Genomic DNA, 21911 nt, shown 5'->3' on the forward strand with positions numbered 1-21911 from the left:
TGGGGTTGGGTTTTTTTGTGTTTTGTTTTGGAGCCTGTTGAAAATGATGCATGTGAGAAGGGAGCTGTATGAATGTTAACAGACTCCTGCTCAGATTTTTATAGCTAGAGATAATAGTCCTGAAAAGTACTGGGGGTATTCATTGAGCAATGCAAAGAGTAATATCTGAGGTTGCTCAGTACTTGGAGGCCAAGGTGCATGCCTTGAACATTTTTTATTACTTAATTTTTAATACTTAAAGGACTGCATAGCTGGGGAAAGTTTGATTTTTTTTTTTTCTAAATGTTTTTTCTTTTTCCTTCTTCTAGTATGTTAAATTGAGCTCTACTTTTGTGTGGTATGTGAAAAATGTGTGCCAGCTAATCCTTGGATATTCTGAATTTTGTTTGTTTCTGTATTTTGCAATATAAAAGAAAAGTGAATTTTTAGAACATTGTCTTTGCTTTCTTTTGCTAGAAACTTGATGGAAGAGTTAAAGAAAAGGATGCAGAATTGGAGGAACTCCTGAATAAGTACAAGAACGTTGTAAGAGCCAATGAAGAACTTGAACTGAAAAATGAAGGCTTAGTAAAGGAAAAATGTGCTGTCCAGTCTCAACAGTCAATCATCAAGATAGTCAGAGAGTTAGAGGTCAGTTTTTCATAACTCTGATCATTTACAGGACTTCTGCAGATCAGAGATCAAAATGTGAAGTCTTAAAATGTAGATCTACTTCCTTCCCCCTTCATTCCATCACTTCTCTAGTAGCCAAAAAAAATAGTTATGTGCCTTGAAGAAGTTTTTGAATCACTTCTTGATTCCATCAGTGCATTTTTTATTTATGTGAACAGATTATTGAACAGGTAAGCTGCTTTTGTAGGTATGTTTCTTGTCTTTTTCTTTGTGATGTTTGCAGCTTAGTGTGTTAAAAGTTTCCAGAAGCATCAAGCAAAGTAAAAAGAATTAGACTGGTAAATATTGATACAGACTAGTGCATATTTTGTTTCTTGTGTATCACTCTCATTAATGAGATTTTCTCAAGGAAGTTTGAAAGAAACTGAACCAAACTTGAGTTTTGTCTTGTGTGACATTCTGAACATGCTGGTGATGAGATGTTATGGGCACTGTTATTAAACCAGATAGATGCAAGCATGTGTTGAGTCTGGGTTATGTGATCAGCTCAGAGTGAAGGAGCTGCATCACTGCTTGCCAGGGCACCAGTGCAGAGTCCATATGAATATACAGGCAGGGAAAATAAAAGTCCCTGAAAGGCTGAATAGAAATTCTACCTCTGTAAAACAAACTGCAGTGCAGACACGTACCTTCTGTCAAGAAGGATGGAAAATCATACAGCATTAATGAAAATCAAACACTAACTTTCCTCTGCACACCCCCCTTTCAGTACAGGTGTAAAACCAGGAGAGGGAACAGTGGCAAGCGAAGGCACGCAGGGCAATGAGCCCACACCCACCCTCTAATCACCACCTATTCTCTATTGCTGGTTCACTTCATGATTGTGAACAATACCTAATCACAAGCCATTGTCCTCTCAGCTCAGCCTCGGTGTAAGGTATCTCCTGTAAGAACCCACTTTGGCATATTAATCATAACTTTTTGGACACAGATTAATTCAGAGCTCTGCTCTGATTGGCTGCCTTGGACTCTTTGATGACTTTGCAGTGCTGCTCCAACTCTCAACAAACGCACAGCTGGATCCTCCCCACCAGAGAGAACAGAAACCAAGCTCTTCCAGCCTCACTGAGCTTTAAAGTTAAAGAAACTGAATTAAATGCAGAGCTTTCTCTCTTTTATCATACCTTTTTACTTTATTTTAATGTAATGATAAATTTTAAAGCAACCAACATCCAAAGCTCTGCAGGGTGCCTTGGCCAGGCCAGGGAAGATAAATGACAGTTTCTAATTAGAGTTTGGATTCTTGAGCCACTGTCATGGGCTAGAGAGAGATTGTGAGAGGGCACTGATAATTAGGTTAGTCATGCAACTGCTGACTCTGGTATCTATGAAGTCTTGGAATGAAATACATTTTGCAGCCAAAGGATTTAGAAGTGCGATGGACTTCATATAATTTTGGAAACTTTAATTGGTTTTATGCTTAATGCCCTTCTCTCACAACCAGTACTCCTATACTTAATTTTTGTTGGAGCATTTGCTAGGTAAATATATTTCTAACACAGATTTTTACACTTATGTCATTTATTTCATTACTGAGAAAAGCAGCAAAATTGAGAAAACTGGCCCTTGTTCAGTCCTTGAGCTGTGCTTCTATGTTCTGTTGTGTTGCATGTGTAATCTTGCACACAGCATATACTGCAGTAAAGGGCTACAATTTAATTCTAAATTGATTTCTCTAAGTGTAAAAAAATAAAAAATTGTGGGTTTGCTGTAATGTAGCCTTTCTGTGATCTCTAATTTTGGGAGGGGAATCATATGTAACCCTTGAGGTGGAGAAGGAAATGCAGACACAAGACACTTCCAAACTGCTGTGTGATCAACACATTATTTGACTTTGGTTACAATTGCTCCTGTATTTAGGGAGTGAATATTGGGCAGTCAGGGAGCTGCAGAATACTGTGAGCATACAACTGTGATGTTGAATTTGCAGCAGCTGGATAAATGACAGTCAGTGCATGGAAGTTACTGATGTAGCTGGAGCATCACAGGTGTTGATTGTCATGAGAACTGGAATTGGTGTAGTTGTGCAGTTCTGCAGAGAGGTCTTAGCTGTGCACACTGTTACTGAGCCTTCTGATTATGGAAATTGATGTAGTTGACTTTTTGTTTTCTACAAGTGCCCTGTCTATTAAACAGTGATCAGTGCAGTGCAGTTGTTGCTTTCAGTCTCTTGAAGTTGGTGTTGTGAACACATAAACAGGGTGGCAGTTCAATGTCTGAATTGATGAGGTTAGCTTATAGCTGAAAACAGCAATCTTTTTTGTCAATATCCCTGTCTTTGCACACTTTAAACATCATACTTTTTGCTTGGGATGCCAAGCATGGCCTGATCATGGGAATCTATGTAGTGTGTCTCACCATTTCCATATTAGCAGAAATTTAATCTTAAAGGAGTTGGGCTGATGAAGTGGTATTTGGAGATTATTGGTTATAGTTCACTTGTCTTGCCTCACATATCACCAAGAAGGGCTGTAAGTCCCTCAAAGCCCTCAGCTTTGTGACATCTTTTGTGGTTGAGATGACATCTTCTGGAAGTCACCAACAAAGTCTTTTGCTGTATTAATTCTCATCCTAAGATATATGACTCAGTGGCCCATAGCAATTTTAATCTTATTAGCAAATGTTTCATTTATGGTAGATTATGCATAAATTTTACTGCAGCTTTAGAAGAAATTACCAAATTCTGGTTCTGGTGGATGGGTGAATGAATCAGTGATGAGGTGCAGGCAATAGTTGCCTCAATCATTCGTCCTCTAAACTTCAGAGATTTTGAAATGGTCCTGATGATTGTTGTAGCAAGAAAGTATTCAGGGAGGCAGTCAGATAGTCTTGTGGCTTTGCCAATAAGTTATTTATTGTGGAGGTATAAACCTTTTACTTTCATTGCTTACAATTTGAGAAACCTTTAATGAAAATAAGTTATGCTTTCCACTACTGCTGTGTAGCAATAGTGTTTCAGACTTAAATATAGACTTTTAATATATTAGATTGCCTCCTTTCACTGGAATATAAATCTTTCCCTGCAATATGGTCCTGGATGTCTTGCAGCTATCTCCTCTAACACATTTTCCCTCACACCATGTGTCAAGAGGTTTAATGTTTCATTAACTCCCACAGCATTATGGTCTGTTTAAGTTAAAGAGCTGCCTTATGTTTTGTGTACCATTGGGGATTTGATTGGAATAATTCACTCCTACACTTTATTTAGAAATGACAGTAATAGTGTACAAAAAAACCTACACACTGTATCTTCTCATCCTTATTATTCATGAAAGATTCTGAAAAAACCAAGAACACGTCTTCATAATTTTGCTAACCTCTGCCTAGCCAATTGGATTTAGAATTTAATAATTTCTGTGTAGTCTGTGACATTTGAATTTAAGAAATGGTTCATGTAGCAAGAAGAGGCTATCATGAGCTTTCTGAGATTTTGGTGCAAATGTAGAACTAAATTAACAGGTGAATTCTAAAAGAAACATAAGAAAGTGAAGCATGATTCTGGTTATAACCCTGCCATGTTAATAAAGCAGCAATAGACCCTGAACAATTGGTGACAACTGTTATCTAATTTCTGTACCATAAACTCTTCAGAGTGACATTGCTTGTGCTTCAGAGAGAGCTTTTAATTAGGATGTGGTTCTGTAGTGTCTTCAGTAATAATTGCAAGGCTTGTATCAGACATATGGAAAAGTTCACTAGAACTTTTAACAGATTGTTAACTGACTAAATTAAGTCAGAGATTTATTTCTTCCCCTTGCTTTCTACGTCACTGATCAGTGCCATTGTGATCAAACTTTTTCCAAGCTAAATTGCATGCTGTGTGTTTTGTGTTCAGCCACTGCTCTTGAAAAGCTGAAATTCTAAATTGATAAGACTTTAATTCAGGCCGTAACATGTACTTTTTTACACTGGGGGTTTTGTGAGTTTTTTTTTCATGAGTGGACTCAAATCACCTACCTCCATCTGTTTGCTTTTGTCTTTCTCAGTACTCAGGCTGCAGAAGCCATCGCTGTCTGCTCCTCTGCTTATCTGGTTGATAAACTTGATGAGAAGCCCAGGATTTTTCACTTGATAAACAGTGAATGTAAAAATTGCACTAGAACCTGGAAACATTTCTTAGAATACAGCTGCCATTAGGAATGCTATGGATGCACAGGAATAAAGTCAAGGTCACTTCCTCCAAGAACCTGTAGTGCTATGTTCTGCAGCAATAGCTGACGTGCAGATTACAGTAACGGGAGTAATTTGATCAAAACTTGATTACACTTGCAAAATATTATTTAACATGTTTGCTAGCATACTGTGAAGCATGAGTGTAAATAATTAAAAGTAAACAACAGTTGTCCTTGCTTTTGTACCGTTTAGTTTGCAGAACAGTGAATTTTTCAGAGTCTTTGCATTATTGGTGTGAATTAAGATTCTACTGTAGATGAATTTTTCTTGCAGTTCTGTCCTTAAGAATTGCAATTGGAATAACAGCTGCTTAAGACTCCTGAGTATGGGTTTCTTCCTTGTTAATGATCTGTTCACTAATGATTTCGTATCTCTTGAGAGTTTAGTTTCCAATCTGGAGGTTGTAATATGAAGAATATGGAATTACCTTTCGTTCTTGCCCTCCAGAGCTACCTTGTCATACTAGAGCCATAAATGTGCCTCCTTAGCTGTGGCACTTTTTTTATTCTTACTTCTAGTTTTCAGTTGAAAAAGAAAATGGAGAGAAGCAACAAGGCCTCCTATTCTTCTCAGACAGAGGCATAACATGTGTCTGACGTTAATACATCTAAATTTGCTATAGATACCCCAGTTATTTTCCCTTCTGAGAAAAGTTATTACTTACGTCATAAGTGGAAGCAAATACTCCTTTGAATAGCTGCATTTTTTGCCTCCTGCTGAAAAAGTGGCTGTATGCTTGTTTTGGAGTGAAAAAAGTCTAGAAATTACTGGATCCTTACTGAGAATGTAGCATAAGAGTCTGGATTTATTCTAATGATGATAATAATAATAATAATAAACTCTCTGTGACCAAGGCTGCAGGTAAACAATTCTGTTTTCTTTGTACAAGGAAAGCAGCAGCTTGTAGTGACCCACCTGAGTGTGCAGAGAGCTGACTTGATGAGGGTGTCTCTGACAGGTTCATTCTTCATTTATCAGCTCAATAGAGGCCGTTTTGTTTGGAACAGGATTTGCAGAGCCCTCCCCTAAAGAAAGCCAATGTTATCCAGGATAGAGAGACAACTGTTAGAACAATGTTCTGAAATGTGAGCTTGGGCCTTTTCCTTTTTTCCTTTTTTCCTTTTTTCCTTTTTTCCTTTTTTCCTTTTTTCCTTTTTTCCTTTCTTCCTTTCTTCCTTTCTTCCTTTCTTCCTTTCTTCCTTTCTTCCTTTCTTCCTTTCTTCCTTTCTTCCTTTCTTCCTTTCTTCCTTTCTTCCTTTCTTCCTTTCTTCCTTTCTTCCTTTCTTCCTTTCTTCCTTTCTTCCTTTCTTCCTTCTTTCCTTCTTTCCTTCTTTCCATCTGAGACAGCCACTTGCCAAGTTGTTTCTGGGTGATTAAGTTGGAAATTTTGGAAATAAGGGTGCTAGGGAGGAGGGAAAGCTTTTTAGACTGAGATATGAAGCATGGTTTAGGTGTGTGACTCACAGTAGGAAAACACTATTTGCCTCCTTTAATAATAGCTGGGTTTTGGTATCATGAATTGTTTGCACATTAATATTAGGCTTTGGGGGTGAGCAGTCCTGTTCTGCACATTTGGATTTCCACTTTCATGTTTTCTTCAGAACACAGGGGTACACATAGTTGTAGAAGTGCAGACTTAAAAATTACATTGTAAGCTTATTATTTTCTTGTTTTAATTTAGGAAAATAAAGAAGCTGAATATGAAAAGCTGATCCTTGCTTTAAGAAAGGAACAAAATATTTATTCTACACTAGTGAAGACCTTCAAAGAATCTGATAGGTAAGAATGCTACCAGTTTTGATAGATAATCTATACTCAAAGGGCAGAAGTCAAAAGTTGTGAAAACAGGAGCAGCTTAACTGGGGTGGTGGTTGTTTTGTACCTGTCAGTTGTTCATAAGGCATGAACTGTCAGTAGTAATCTCTTTAAATGATAAATTTAAGAACTCCACATTTTAGAAAGAAATCTGTGGCCTACTTTGTATCCTGTTGTTGCTTGGCAATTGAGGAGGAGGCGTTATGTTAAAATAAAGAAAATTCTTAGCCTTTAGTTAAAGTAGTTTAAAAATTTCATTTAAAAATTGCTATTATAATTACAGATATCTTAATTAGGTATTGGTAGCATTTGAGTGCTAGCTTCACAGCAATTTGCAGAGGAAGCACAGTGATTCACCTGGAGAGCTGGAAGTAGTAGGCAGGGCTTTATCATTTCTTCTCCTCATAGTTTTTTGGGCTGTGATGTGCTGTAAATCTCATCAAGGAAGACTTGAATCACCAGAGTTCTGGGCAGCTGATAAACAAGCCCTGCAGATGAATTCAGCTTCCTCATTTGTGTAATTGCCATCAGCAGTGACATGGGCTTTGGGCAAACATCTGCTTTCTAGCTGACATATATTCTTTTAGATGTTATTTATTTCAAGCAACCTGGATGATTATTTTTCAAAGTAAGCTGCTGGATGTCAGAACCAAAACGTTTCTTGTCTCTCTAAGCAGGGAATCAATATTTTTTCTTATAAAATCTTTAACTCATGACATGGAGAAAATTTGCCTACTTAGCTTCTAGTTTTTGTTTGATTTTGTTCTTAATTTTTTTGCTGAGCATGTAAGAGCTCTGTCTTCAAAGACACTCTTGGGTGAGGGAGAACTGGTTAAAGCCATAATTTCTTGTGCAGGAGACACTGACAGCCTCACACTTGTCACAAGACAATCTGAGAGTCTTTTCATACACATTGCCTTTTAATTCATGTGTTTCTACAATATGCTGTTTCTCTCATGCAAGTCTGATATGCTCTGTGTTCCTGTATAATATCCTGAAAGATGGATTTAATTTTTTTTAAAGATTCTTGAATTCTCTGGCATTTTGTGCTCTGGATTGGAGATTTTACAGCAGCATAATTTATCCAAGGTTCTGAATAAAGCAAATGTGACAATACAATTAGTTCACTAACACCTTGTTATTTCTTTATTAAATTCAACTTATTTCAGTGTATGAAATTTCAGTTTTAGTGTACTTCATTTTTTTTATGGACTGATCAGAACTGTTTTGTGAATGTTGTGTGAGGGCATGGGTCAGATCTGGCCAGGGAGATTTAGAGGTGCTGAGACTGTGAGGGGCAGTAAATGATGCTGAAGTAAGAGCTTCAGTGTCCACCTTGGAAGAAAGCTGCTTAAGGAATTAGTTCACACTGACAAATTATAATTTGTAAGTTTTGGCATTTACATCCCTTTGAGATAATTGAGACAATTTCGGCCTTAAAAGGTCTTTTTATAGACTTTCAGATAAATGAAGAAAAAAAGAAGTTATTTGTGGCTGGGTCATATTTTCAATCCATCATGATGTTTTTCAGATTTTTTTCTTAAGTGTAGCAGCAGATTATAAACTATAGTTCTGTAGCAAGGAAACAAAGTTTCCATGGTCACCATATAATGGAATACACAGACCCATCAGTGTAACGTGGTAATGGTATTTTTCTGACATACTTTTCAAAAGTTAGTAATTTTGATTTTCCTTACAAAAATTACAGAGAAGTTGGCTGATAGGGTGTATCTGTCACATTTAAGCTGATTTGCAGGCTCAAAACAGCAAGAAAAGGATATAAATGTAAAGGATTAGCCTCACTGTTCTATGTAGGGAATTTCTGATTCTTATGCATCAAAATGATGTGATGAAAACCAGTGATGGCAAATCTGAAATTGGCTTTTTGTGGGAGCCTGGATGTATGAAAGGTGCTGAGGTGCACAGGAATTATTTTGACGTGAATCTTAAAGGGTTTTTTTCTGTTTTGATTTGTTTGTTGATTTTGGTTGTTTGTTTGGGTTTTTTTTTAGTATAAACAGCTTGCAAACAGAGCTAAACAACATTTTCGTGCTGCGAAAACAGCTGGAGGAGGATGTTTTAGCTAATCGGAACCTCCAGAAGGTCTTAGAGGATCAGATTAAGGACATGAAAACCCGACAAGGTTTGTACATGTCTGCAGCCCATCCTTTTTTTTCAACTTCTTGCTCAAAAGAGAACTGGTTTTATTACAGTCAGTTTACTGTGATGGAGAAGTGTTCGAGGGTAAAAAAAAAAAAAAAAGGTTTGAAAAGGCTTCTTTTCAGCTTTCTATACTGAAAATTATTTGGGGGATTTGTAACAGAGCATCTTTGAGCAATCAAGGCAAATACAAAGGGACAGCTTTTCTCTTTCCGTGCAGCAAATGTTAGTAATTCTGTGGCAATTCTGCTGCAATGATCCTTTTAAGTTGCCTACAATTTTGTACCCATGGGATTCACTGTTTTCTGCAGAAGTCAGAAATTCCTGTCTTTGAATAGATATGTAGCCATGGGATCACTTTCTGACCATGGAATGTAATTATTTCACAACACATTGGTAAAGAGTTTGTGTCTTGGGAAGTGGCTGGACTCCTCCTAACAGAAGAAGTATTTCCAGAGGAAATAAAAATAGCCAGAGGTGTTGTTATTTTTTGATTCAGAAATAGTAGAGCTTTAAATACAATTTATCTTTCAGCTTTTTTTATTGTTCTTCTTTGGAGGTTATTTTAGTATATATTTAGATACAGAAAAGAATAATGTAAGTGAGCATTGTTAAATATATGTTACTGCATATGTACAAATGTATCTGTTTATTCCACAAGGGACATATAAATAACAACAAAGCCTGTTCACTTACCCCTTTCAACTTAGATTTTCAGTTTTAGCATCAGTGCCTTGACAGCTCTGATAAGTGACAAAAGGTAAACTGATTCTGGTCTGGTTTCCAATCTCAAAAGCACAGAGATGCTGAACAGCCAGAAGATCCTGTAGATACTCCTGGTTTTCAAGAGCTGTTGTGGTGAGGATGAGGCTGCTGGGAATGAGGGCTCTGAAAGTTAGTGTGAAGCTTTGGGTCCTTGCCACAGCCAAGGCATCAGAGTCAGAGCTGGGAGTGTGGTTTGAATGTTTCTTCTTTGTCCTAATTCAGATATTTCTTCTTTCCTTCTGTCTAATGAGATGTAGGCATAGAATTAGCTGTAATCTATATTGTAAATGAACAGGGGTTTATTGAAACATAACAAACCCATTCCTGCAGTTATAGAGGAAATAAATAAGTAGCTATTTTCAATGCAATTAATGCAATCTTTTGACCCAAAAGCAAAATAAATTCAATAACTCTGTCTAAGCAGACATTTTGCCTTGAGACCTTCAGTTCATTGTCATAAAAATATAGTTAAAACAGAATAACTATTCTTGCCTTAGTTATCCTTTCTAAAAAATATTTCTAATTGTAATGCTAAATATGCAAATTGTAACTCAGAATTACATTCACAACTCATGCTGATAACCACAGAAAAAACAGCCACGGAAAATACAGCGACCATGTGTCAGAAGCACAAAGAAATATGAGAGCAAAATTAGTTGAGTTAAACAGAATTCTTATTTTGGGGGATGAAACATTTTAACTGGCTTCCCCCAGACCTACTGCTAGGTGCTTATTTGAAAAGTCCTGTCTTTGTATTTTATGCTGTGTTTTCCTGCAAGTAGTGCTTCTGAAATAATTCCTGCCCTTGGTTGTTTTGACAGATGAAACATTATCTTTCTGTGGAGATCAAACATCTTACATGAGTATCTGTTTAGGAGAGCAAGATCATTTAAGCATACAGATAGACCATCTGTCTCTTGAAGAACTTAAAAAAAAGGTATTGATGGGTTTTATTATTTACTGTTTCTCATGGTTTAATTCTATTTCATTTATATTTTGTGCAAATCACAAAAAAGTTTATTTAGGTACAGTTAGGTAATTCTCAAAGGGTTTGAAGTTCTTATCTCAGTGGCAGCAGTAACTGTTATTTATATGTCTGTATAGCACACTCCATCCCAGGGTTTGAAGTCTTTTTATAAATATGGCATGTTATAAAATAACCCTGAGGTAGGTTAATGTTATCTCCCTGCTTTGTAAGGAGAACTGAAATTCACAGAGGTTAAATGTGCAGATCACTGTCACACAATAAATTAGTATTGGAGGAACTTGTTCTGCTGACTTCTTATCCTGTGCAGTGATCTCTGATCCAGGAACAAATAAATTTATGATAAGGAATTATTTTGAATATGGAAATTTGGGCATGAAGATAAGCAAATTTTTATGTTGAAAATCTGAAGGTGGGTAATCTGAAGGGAAGAAGTTTGCTTTATACTGAGCAGGTTTCAATAAAAATAGCCCCAAATTCTGTCCCAGACCCATTCTGGGGTTCTAACACTTTTATCTCTGAACATAGCTTTTTCCATAGGTTCAGAGACTCTCTAAAAAGCAAATGGACTTTATAAACCATTTCTTACTTGAAAAAGAGTTTGTAGACCTGAAAGCTGATCCTTTTTTTCCAATTATCTTAATTGGTCTGATAAAAATATACCACTTTGTTCTGCAGACATTGCCTTCTGGAGATACTGCAGATCCTGTGATAGCAGTGTCAGCTCAGGAGTTTTGAACATGATAGTTCATTCAGGTTTTGTATATGTGAACTATTCAGAATTATTGTGATTTTTAAAGGATGCTTGAGATGGACAAACAGCTTGTTTCTGAATGCTGCTTTTCTCCCTATAATGTTGTTTTCTGTTGCAATAAAATTTTTCTTCTTAGATCAGCCTGTTGGTGTGAGGTGCCTTCAGGCCTCTTTTTGCTGCTGCTTGAAACTGGATACCTCAGTGTAATAATGTGGCTGGAAATGAGAGCCTTACAAGTTAGGATTTCTTGAACACAAACTCAGGAATAGATAATCATGTTTTTATACACAGGAAGATTGCTTCATGAGCAGATAGAGAAGCCCAGCTCTGCAGTTTGGATTTAACTGGAGAGTTATACATCATTATTTGTTTTCATACAGGATGGATGTTAGCAGTTTTGCTTTTCTTCCTTTGGTTATTTAGGTTACTGATCTTCTCTTGATGGTTAAGGATCTGCAGTCAGTTAATCAAGAACTTAAGAAAAAACACCTTGGACTTTGTGCAACAGATTCTCAAGGGAAGGAGGCCCTAAAAATATTAAACCACAGTGAGGTAGGTTTTCTGTGTTCAAGTAGTGAATCTGATTCTCACATCTAATCTGCCTTGTGGAATCACATCAGTACAGAATGCCTGCAAAACCCTCGGGACTTAGGCTGCTAATTCCTTATAATAACTTTTTTAATTACTGATGTAAACAGCTTTAAGTTGTTAGTACAACAGAGAATCAGCTCATTGCAAGTATTCAGTGATGTGTCAAGTTGATTTAAGGCGACAGTGTACTCATTAAAATATTAATTGGGTCTATAACATACTTGTTTTGCCAGTTTGAAAGGGGAGAAAATAGTTAATTTTACATAGAAAGCAGTGTCCTATATAGAATTTTAACTACTGCTGAATGTTGGCTTGTCTGCTGTTCAAGTTATTTTGACACTATCTAATTCTGTCAGAGCATAGTTGAGATCTCCCCTGCATCTACAAAACAACCAGGGTTCCCCATGGCCAGAAAAGAAATAATAGCACTTGGGGTCACTTAAATGCAGGGTTGTTGCTTCATTTAGAAGTATATGAAGAAGTGGCCAGTGTTGTGGTAGATAGCTGAGAGGTGCAAGGGGGTAATCATTGCTGGGTGTTTTTTTCTTCTGCCCAAAGCAAAGTCTTGTTTTAGCTGTGGGAAAGAAGAGGTCTTGGCAGAACACTTCCACTGAGAAACATTATGATGCTGAGGCCCAAGTATGTGTGCATGATGAAGAAAATTCAGGAGGCTCTGGTAGATTCTAGTGAACCCTCCAGCTTGTTACAAAATATTAATTGAAATGTGGCTGGTAGTACTTTTCCTCTAAATTGATGTGATTTTTGCTTTCAGCTACATTGTTCTTGTGCACCACATATAAGTAAAAATTTAAAAGGAATAATGATGGTGCTGGTATTTTCTGTCTTGAATTTCTAAATCTGAATTAAACTAAAAAAGAACAAAATATTAAGAGTGGTTTGGATCAGATATGTGTAGGGATCACCTAATTCTAGAACTGGGACTGTGGTATTGATTTTTCTGCAGGACTCTGGAAAAAGAGTCATGTCTTTCACTCTATGTGCTGCAGATGCACTGAGAGCCATCATCAAAAGTGACAAAATACTCTTGTTTTTTCAAGCCATAAATCATATTACTTTTAATTGAAATATGTTTTAAATGATAGATCGATTTTTAGGGGTGCCGTGGCTGTTATTAAAATAATGGATTTCCATGTTACTTTAATAGGTAATGAAGAGCTGTGGGCAATCAGTTTCCAGGGCTGCACTTTGTAGTTTTTCAGCAATTTGCCTCCTCACCCTGCAGAGGGTGCTGCACCCTCACTGATGCCAGAGTTCATCCCAAAGGAGTTCGTGTCCTGTGCTGAGATGATCGTGGCAAGAGTCTGTACTCCTGCACTTGCCTGGCATGGAAAGAACATGTAGGGCTACTTAGTTAAGAAGCTGCCTGCTTGAGATTAGATGTAGGATGGCAGAGAGTGAGGCTTATAACATATAATTAAGCCTCAAAATTCTGGTAAAGGAAATAGTAAAGTAAAATTCTGTATTTTAACCTGTGCCAGAATGATAATAGTACTATAGAGCTCAATATTTAAAGGATCTGTAATTAAAAGGTTTTCATTTCTAAAAGGTACCATTTTAACAGTCTGGGCAGCAAGCAGCTACCTGATTTTGGGCTATGGATTGTGACAACAGTATTTTGCATATTAATAACCATTGTCAAAAAAACCCTAAGCTCTGTTTTTTGTGTGTATTTTGAGCTGGAATTTGTTGGCAGGTAGTGCTGAGGTGACACTAACATATGTGCTATAAGAGGAAATTGGACAGACATGGGGAGATGTATCCTTTTAAGGTTCTTAAAATGAACCTTTTTTTTCCTTTGCAAAGCTGGGGCACAAATCAGATGAATCTGCATGTTGGTGCCTCTGCAGGGCACCTCCCAAAGGTCTGACAGCCTCTAGTTCTTATTTCTTGGCTTCATGTTTGGAAGAGAGGGAGAAGAAGGGGAGAAAAAGGTTGTTTTTGTACTGTCCTTTGAACATCTGCTTTCTCTGAGAGAAGCAGCCTCTGATTTCAGCCTCCAGGGCTCCAGGGATCTCTGCAAACCAAGCATATCAGTGGTTCATTTAGGAAAAACATTCTCAAGGTTTTCAGTCTTCAAGGTAATACTTGAAACAGGCAGCTTATTCTGGGAGACTTTTTTTTCCTGGCCTTAAGACACTTCTTTTAATATTTTGTTGAACATTAGGTTGTGTTCCTTGGAGCACAGAAAGTTTCTTTTCAGCCTGTCAGACACAGGACCCTAGGACCAGCCCCAGGCTGCAGTGATTTGTTGTGCTGCAGCCTGTTGGTTCTTAGCTAAGAGTTCTCAGAAGCATCACTACCCCAAATACTGGCCTGGGAAAAGCAAATACTAAATAATGTTGAGTCTTAAAAGGTAGTTGCATGGAGTGGAAAAGCTATATGTGTAGATAAGCTTAATTTTAATACACAGATGCAGGGTTTGACCTTATGCCCTTGCTATAGCAATACTGTGTGTGTCTTCCCCCAGGTTTCACATTGTCTTTGCTTTGTGCTGCCTTAGAAAACCATCTCTGAGTGAAAAGACCAAAATAATTCAATCATGACTGGGAAGTTAGTTTTCAATATAGATTCCTGATAGTAAAAGGCAAATATATTAATATGCAGCACCATTTGGTTTCTGCCTTTAAAAAATCATGCTTAAAACCAGTGAGTTGCTTATATTGCTAGGGATTGGAAGATAATAAGGCTTTTCTCATTTATTTTATATATATATATATATATATATATAGGCATGCATTCTATGCATACTCAATTAAAAAAAAACCAAAACCCACATATGCACTCAATTCCCAGTGCACCCAATTAAGAAGCAAAAATAACCCTCCCTGGAGAATCCTCTTTGTCCACGATTGGACTGACAAGCTGTGAGCCAGGACTTTCCAGCGTGTGATACTGGGGAAGCAGGTTTCTTTTTTCATGTCTGAAGCTTCAGCACAGGGCTGTGTATCCATAGCAGCAATAAATATCACATCCACAACCCCTAGACACCAGTTTCTTTCCCTCCAGTCTGTCATCTGAGTCTGTACCTATAATCTCAATTTTATGTAATTACGCTCAAGATTCGGCTTTTCTTGCCTTAAGGAAGCTTTTCTTTAGCCCAAGTCATACTAAAATATGACTCTTACACACAGCAGTGGTATATTATTGTCAGAAGTGCTTTAAGACTAAAATTTTTATCTGATGCAAGTTTGAATCCACTGTGGTGCATCCTACCTGTGGTTTTGGCATATTAGGCATAGCAGTGCTGGTATTTACCATCACTCTCACTTGTTTGTGCTACATAATGAGGTTCTAGCAGCAAAAAACTTGATTAACTGATCTTTTTCTATTAGATTGGGAAATACTGCTGTAAAACAAGATGATGTAAGCCTTCAGTCTGGTCTTACCACAGGGGAGTGGTGAAAATATTCTCAGTTTCTGGTCTCACTTTCACTTAGGTAGATGTCAGGAACTTGGGTTCTGCTAGGAATAAAGCTGAGTTTTCCTCCCCTTTTTTGCTCAGGAAATGCCTATCCATGGTAGATGGATTGGGTTCTGTGGCAAATGGGGAGAAAAAGTTGATTTGGTACCAGTTGCTTCAAATTAGTAACTTTAAGCGAGACAAAGTAGATTGTAACCCTCAGTGTTAGAGTAAATCTTTTCAGTATATAGCAAGCTACATGTGCTTTGTTTTACAAACATTTATTTCTTGGACGCTGGAGAAGAGCCTGAATTGTGTAGCAAATGAAAATAAATTCTGGAAGTTGGAAAAGACACAATGAGAACATGACTGAAGATACAGAGATCCTTTATCAGAAGAGGTTAAGTTATTTTTATTTTTGTTGTAAATTCCAAGGAGAAAGGACTAAATAAAAATGAAGGAATGTGTAAGATAGAGTTTCACTGTATTTAATGAGTTGTTCTTGGTTTTTATATTAATTTCCTTTGATCTTGTTGAAAAAATCTAATTCAGTGTTTGTTACTTTGTATTACAGGCTTTTTTTATTTTTCTTTTAAGACATGTCACTGACTTATTTATGCATGTTTCATATCACAGTATTTTTTTGTTCTGTGCTACATTTTCACATCATTCCATACTTTGTGTAGTGTCTTGAAATAACAGGGGAGCCTGTGATGCAGACTGAAGGTGGTGACAATGACAGAAAGATGCAGAACCCTCAGCTTCCAGAGAGGGTCAGCCAGGTAGGGCTCCACTCTGGGTACATTGTTACACTTCTCTTTCCTCTGCATGCCTTTAAAAATTCCAATTTCTTAGAACACAGCCTTTTGCAAACAAAGCATATCTGCTTGGTATCTGACTTTGCTTTTAACTAATTGCTCTCTTAAGAGTTTCTGAAAGCTTTTTCTTGTATTTTTCTGCTGCTGGGGTTTTTGCATTTGGGATGGCTTTCCTTCTGGTCTTTGTTTTCTCTTGTTTGAGTACCCATAATCTTCCTTAATGGGGATGACAAAGTCCCTTGAAACTGTGTTTCTTTACATGCACACAGACACTGATCTTCAGCCTCCATTGCAGTCAGGCCTGTAATGCAAATCATAGAAGATTCACTTGCTACCATGATTGAGGAGTCTTCTTAAGACTACGGAGTCTTCTTAAGGGTTGAAATACTTTGTGTCCTGATAACTTGTTGACTGTGTTTTCATGCCTACAGGAGTCTCATGTCCTCTTATTCTACAATTCAAAAGCAACGTGGAATCATAAAATAGTTCAGGTTGCAAGGGATGTTAGAGGATCATAGAGTACAATTAAAGCTGGACTTTCTGCTTTAAAAATTATAACATGGTAAAATGCAAGACAAAATGGGGCATTTTAATTAGTAATATTGAAGAATAATGTTCTGTTCAATTTGTAATTTCTGTATTTTTTCTGTTTACTAGGTATGCCTTCAGGTTTCTTTGGATTTTCCTTCTGATCTGGATAAACAGGTAAGTAATATCTTGTAAAGGTTCTCCTGACTTTTAAGCATCTTGATCTCTGGCTGCTGCTGCCTGCTGATGGAAACTGTGTCCAAAGGAGCCCAGTATAAATTCCCACATAACTGGTACAGTAGAGGACACATCTATGGTGTTGCATACAAAAAGTTGGCAGTTTGTAAATACTTAAAGTTGCATCCTGTTCAGGGCTTATATCTGGAGAGTCTGGGGCAGAATTTGGGTACTGTAAAGACAGATGATGCAAAAGAGAACTAAGAAAAAATGAGCAGAACTCTGCAGGCAACATTCCAGAAGTCTCATAGCTATTCACAGATAAAGACCTTCAGGGAAATCTACTTACTACCAAGCAACTGATCACTATGAATTAATCATATGAAAGAGATGTTAATCAGTTTTTCTATTAATAAATAGTAAGTGAAATGTCTGTGGATGCTTCTTAATGTAGATAAAGAGCTTCAAGAATTACAAAACCCGATCACAAAAAGATTATAGCCCTCAATTTATTTAGTAGAACATTGCATACCTGTGTAATAATAAAATGTTTTCAATTTTTTAACAGATAACTCCATCAGGCTGTTCAGAGACTTTCTGCAAAGACAGACATTGTAGGAGTCCAAAGAAGCCTCAGTTTGAACACCATACAACTGGCAGAATAGGAATGAGTGAACGTGAAACAGAAGAGAATTTACTCACACATCTTTTAAGAGAAAACAGAACATCTGTACTGGAATCTACGTAAGTATGAGGGATGTGCACTGCTTTTGACAGTATTTCTACTTGAGAAGAGAATAAAGTAATTTTGCTAAAGTGAATTTAGATAATGGCACTGTCTAATTTACCTGAGAGATTGGCAAGGCGCCTTCAGAGCCATTTTAGTCTATCATGCAATTAGGTAATTAGGAAACATACTATCAGTAGAAATCCTTATGAAAAACCCATTACAAGAAAAAAACTCTTCAAACTTACTGATACATGGAGCTTTACTGGAGGAATTGATTGTTTTCAAGATGGGATCTAGCAGTGTTAAAGGGCTCAGATGATATTAAATGGTAATTTAAAAGAAAAAAAGTATTTGAGAGCACAGGCCAGTGAAAAGTAGTGTGGTGGAAGGGGTGAGACTGTACTGCTGTAAGAATCATGTGTGTAAGGAACTAAGGGTGGAGAAAATGGGGTTCCAATGATTTCTACAGGGATAATTTTCAGTGGACATCACTATGTGCTTTGTGGCCATTGCCAGAGGTTTGCTCTCTGTCAGCAGCATTTTTGGAGTCTGGGCCCATGTCCTGCAGTTGACCAATTGGTTATTCTGGTACTCACTTGTAGGACTGTGCTGAGAACTGTGCTCACAGGAGGTACTGAGGTCACTTTTCAAGCAGGAGAGGATCCTTGTGTGACTAACTCTGTGTAAGCCCTAGCACAGCCAGTGGTTTTTGAGCACGTGTGACACTACTGGTTTGATCAGTTCCCAGCTGAAATGCTCATTTCCATAGAAACCAAACAACACTAAGGAAGAAAAGAGTGTGTAGAAAAAAACCCACTCCCATTAGTTTTGTTTCCCCAATTCCATGCTTGCACTATTTAATCTACTGGTTTAAAACTGAGTTAAAGCTCTGCTGGAGATAACTCATTTTCCTTGGCTGTTTCTCTCCACACTGTAGTGATCATGTTCAGAATTCTGAGACATTTTTCAGTACTCACCAGTGCTGCTACTTCAGCTCACCATAGTGGTCTCTGGAGACACCTTCCACATATGTTGTGCCCAGCAGTGCTGGTAGCTGTAATTCCCTATGGAATTACACAAATCAAATCCTGTTTTCTGTGTTCAGCATGCACAGGACTCCAGTCAAGCAATTCTTTATTTTTACATTACTATTTTAAACTCTCCAACACACACATAAATGGTCTTAGTTGTCAAAGCACGAGTTAGTGGTAACTGCAGAGATACTATTCTCTTAGAAGATGAATAGATAACATTGCTTTATTTGTTAACTTTACTTAAAAGTCTGTTAATGAGTGTTTCTAGCCACCACCATGTTTACCACTCTAGTGTGTAATCTTTTCAATGTTCAGCTACAAATGATGAGACTGACTGGTGATGAGCCTATATTTTGCATAACAATTCTCACTAATGACATTAGATGCCAGAGAAAGACATAAAAAGCCTAGTTAGCTCCTACCATTTGCTATACAGATGCAGTTATTTGAAATGCTGGTTTATATGTTTATTGGCACAAACAGCTCTCTATTGGATTAATGAAATTATCTGTAGAATCTGAAGGCTTGCTTATGTTTTAAATGTGTCTTATTTGGCTTCAGTTTCACTTAAAACATGGCTTTCCAAACTGTTTTCCATGGACCATTAGTTATCTGTGGGGCAGTTTGGTGGTGGGTATTGAGTTGTGTTTGCAGACTTTTGGCTGCAGTCTCAGTTTCCATCTTCCCCCTTACATTAGAAATATATGAAGGGATAGATTTTCAGAAAAAAATCAACCTCTAGAGTCTTCTGTGGGTTTGGTAGAATTTTATTTTTGAAGGTAGTTGAATCAGAGTAAACCCTTCTGAAAATCCATTCCTGCTTTTTTTATTGCTATGTTCTGTTAGCAAGTGATGTAGTTACCAAAGGTTTAGTATCTATTCTTGAATGGGGAAAGGGATGGTAGAGTCTGTATAGTCATAAATAGAAGAAAAGCATTGATGAGATAATTTATAATATAATTCATGTTGAGAAAAGGTTTCAAAAAGTGTTCTTAGTGAGTAATTCATTAGTGAATAAGATGGAATCTCTGGGGAATTTCAAATATGTCAAGACACTGCAAAGTAGTTTCTTAGAAGGTATTGTTTGCTTAAATAAAAATAAAAATTCTTGCCTTTTTATTTTCTCTTTCCTGAGTATAGCAGAGAAGAACAAATGAAAATGGTAAATGGACTGTTAGATCATCTGAACACAACTGAGGAAGAATTTTCAAGTGAGGATATAAAGAAAAAGGATGAAAAAGATCTTAGGCAAATGATTATTCAACTAAGAGCTGAACTCAAACATTTCAAGCAGGTCAATAAATTCTTAAAGCAGCAAGCAGAATTGAAATCAACTTTTGATGGAAAAGAGAAGCTTTATCCAGATGCAGTGCCACAGATTAATAAGGATATTGAGTTGTTGAAAGTGGAATTGAAAGATGCAGATACACAAACAATGACTGTAGAGAGTAATGTCATGAGATTCAAACATGAAGGCAAAAACAGAGCCTCAGAAGAAAAAACAAAATATTCAACATTAAATGCAGAAAGAGAACATCAGCAGGAAAATGTGTGTAAGAAGGGCAAACAGTATGAAAGACTTCTTTCTACAAGGAGAACAAATGAAGTAAGTTTATTTAAGATTCTCTTTTTGGTACTTAGGGAATAGATGTATAAAAGAGAACATTATGTTTCATTTCTATTCTTAAATCTTTTTTTTGTGTAATTTTTAAAATTAGGAAAAGAGATATAAGGCAAATATATTTTAGATAATTGTTCTTAATGTTCAGAGCTTTGTATCATGTACTTCAGTCTGCTTTAGAACTTTAATTAATTGAATTTCAATCCACAATGGGACCAGATACTAGTAAATAGTATAGCTTTTGGAAAAAGAGAGAGTTTATAGCATAATGGTCTGATTCTGTACTACCTGGTATCTCTACATAGATGTTCATAACATGCAGAACCAGAGCATTTGAACTGGTAGCTTATTAAGTTTAAAAGGCAAATGCATTCTCCAAAACTGAAGACTTGCCTAATGTCTGAGAGTGTGCTGGTCAAGTGTTAATGGTGGATGTCAACAAACTTGAATCTCAATTTTTAGGCTTTTATTAACATCCTATCACTGTGTCTTGCTTTTAGGAATTATGGCCAGTAATACTCTGCAGAACTGGGGGGGCCATTCTTCAGATTGATTTGGAACCCAGGTGCACACTTGATCTGTTTTCTGAATACAGATGTAATTTGCTTGTGCCAGATAAGTTTCCAAGTGCTCTGTATGCAGGCAGCCTGTGATCCCAAAGAGGTGGGAAAACAGTTTCTGCTGAAGGGGCCATGTGTGTTGTTTCAGCAGTAGTTATAGAAGCAAAGTTTAAAGTTCTTTGAAGATCTTTGCTCTTGCTGAGCAGACAAAGGAGAGCATTGCTTTTGATTTTGTGCACTGCTAATGCAGAAAGTTGTAGCACCTTTTTTGAGGAATGGTTTCCATGACTTTACTGATAAAGAAGTTCCTGTGAGCTAGCAATTGGGAACAACTCATTTTTACTCTGGCTTGTTCCTGTTGGATTCACTTTTCTGAAGGAAAGGGCTTGTAAACCAAGAGATGTTGGTAAGTTCTGTTGGTAAGTTCTGTACAGGCACAAACATTTCAGTGTAGCTTGGGATTTTAAGGAAAAAATGCACTGTTGGTCCCTGGCAAACGCCCTAAAAAATTTGTGCTTAGTAGTAGGTTGGGACACCCCTTACGAATCAAAGCTGAAGTAACTCTCAAAAACTGCCTTGTTTCACCAAACAGTTTGCATGTAAGCAAAATCTATCAGACTATCTTCAAGTACATTCTCTGTCTTTTAAGCTTCCCTTATTGGCAGTAAATCTTCTGCCTTTAAAAAAAATGTTAGGGGAGGGAAGAGGATAATAATGGAGCGTTCTTGGGCTGTTAATGTTCTTAAGTCTATTAGGCACATGGTCACTGGTGTTTGGCTGCTGCAATAGCTGTTCCTACATCTTTGGGATGCCTTGGCTGGTCTGAGGCAGGGTTGGGTGTGCTCCTCATCTGTTGTGTTGGTGCTCTCCATGCCATGTGCACAGATGAGGACAGGCAGAAGTCAGGAAGAATGAAGATGGTAGGAGAGGGGAAGGGTTTTGAGATCCTAGCTGGTCTGCCAGTGAAGATCTGCTTGTGGTGCCTTGCCTAAAATTAAAAGCACAAATGATGTCTTAGAGTTGCTGCTTTTGCCTTTCATTGGTGAAGGAGTCTCTGCTGCCCTCCTCAAGGACTGTCTAGAGCTCTTTCTGCAATTCTGATCACCA

General features: G+C 37.3%; 1 protein-coding gene across 1 annotated transcript in view; it reads left to right on the forward strand.

The window, feature by feature from the left end:
* Window positions 1-21911, forward strand: part of CDK5RAP2 (CDK5 regulatory subunit associated protein 2) — a 70213-nt gene that overhangs the window by 17807 nt on the left and 30495 nt on the right. The window contains 9 exon segments of the mRNA XM_071766657.1: window positions 457-630; window positions 6527-6624; window positions 8673-8803; window positions 10407-10522; window positions 11748-11876; window positions 16023-16118; window positions 16812-16859; window positions 17428-17603; window positions 19764-20229. Coding sequence (XP_071622758.1) covers window positions 457-630; window positions 6527-6624; window positions 8673-8803; window positions 10407-10522; window positions 11748-11876; window positions 16023-16118; window positions 16812-16859; window positions 17428-17603; window positions 19764-20229 — 1434 coding nt within the window.

This window comes from Heliangelus exortis, chromosome 22, assembly GCF_036169615.1.
Source record: "Heliangelus exortis chromosome 22, bHelExo1.hap1, whole genome shotgun sequence".
Lineage (NCBI taxonomy): Eukaryota > Metazoa > Chordata > Aves > Apodiformes > Trochilidae > Heliangelus > Heliangelus exortis.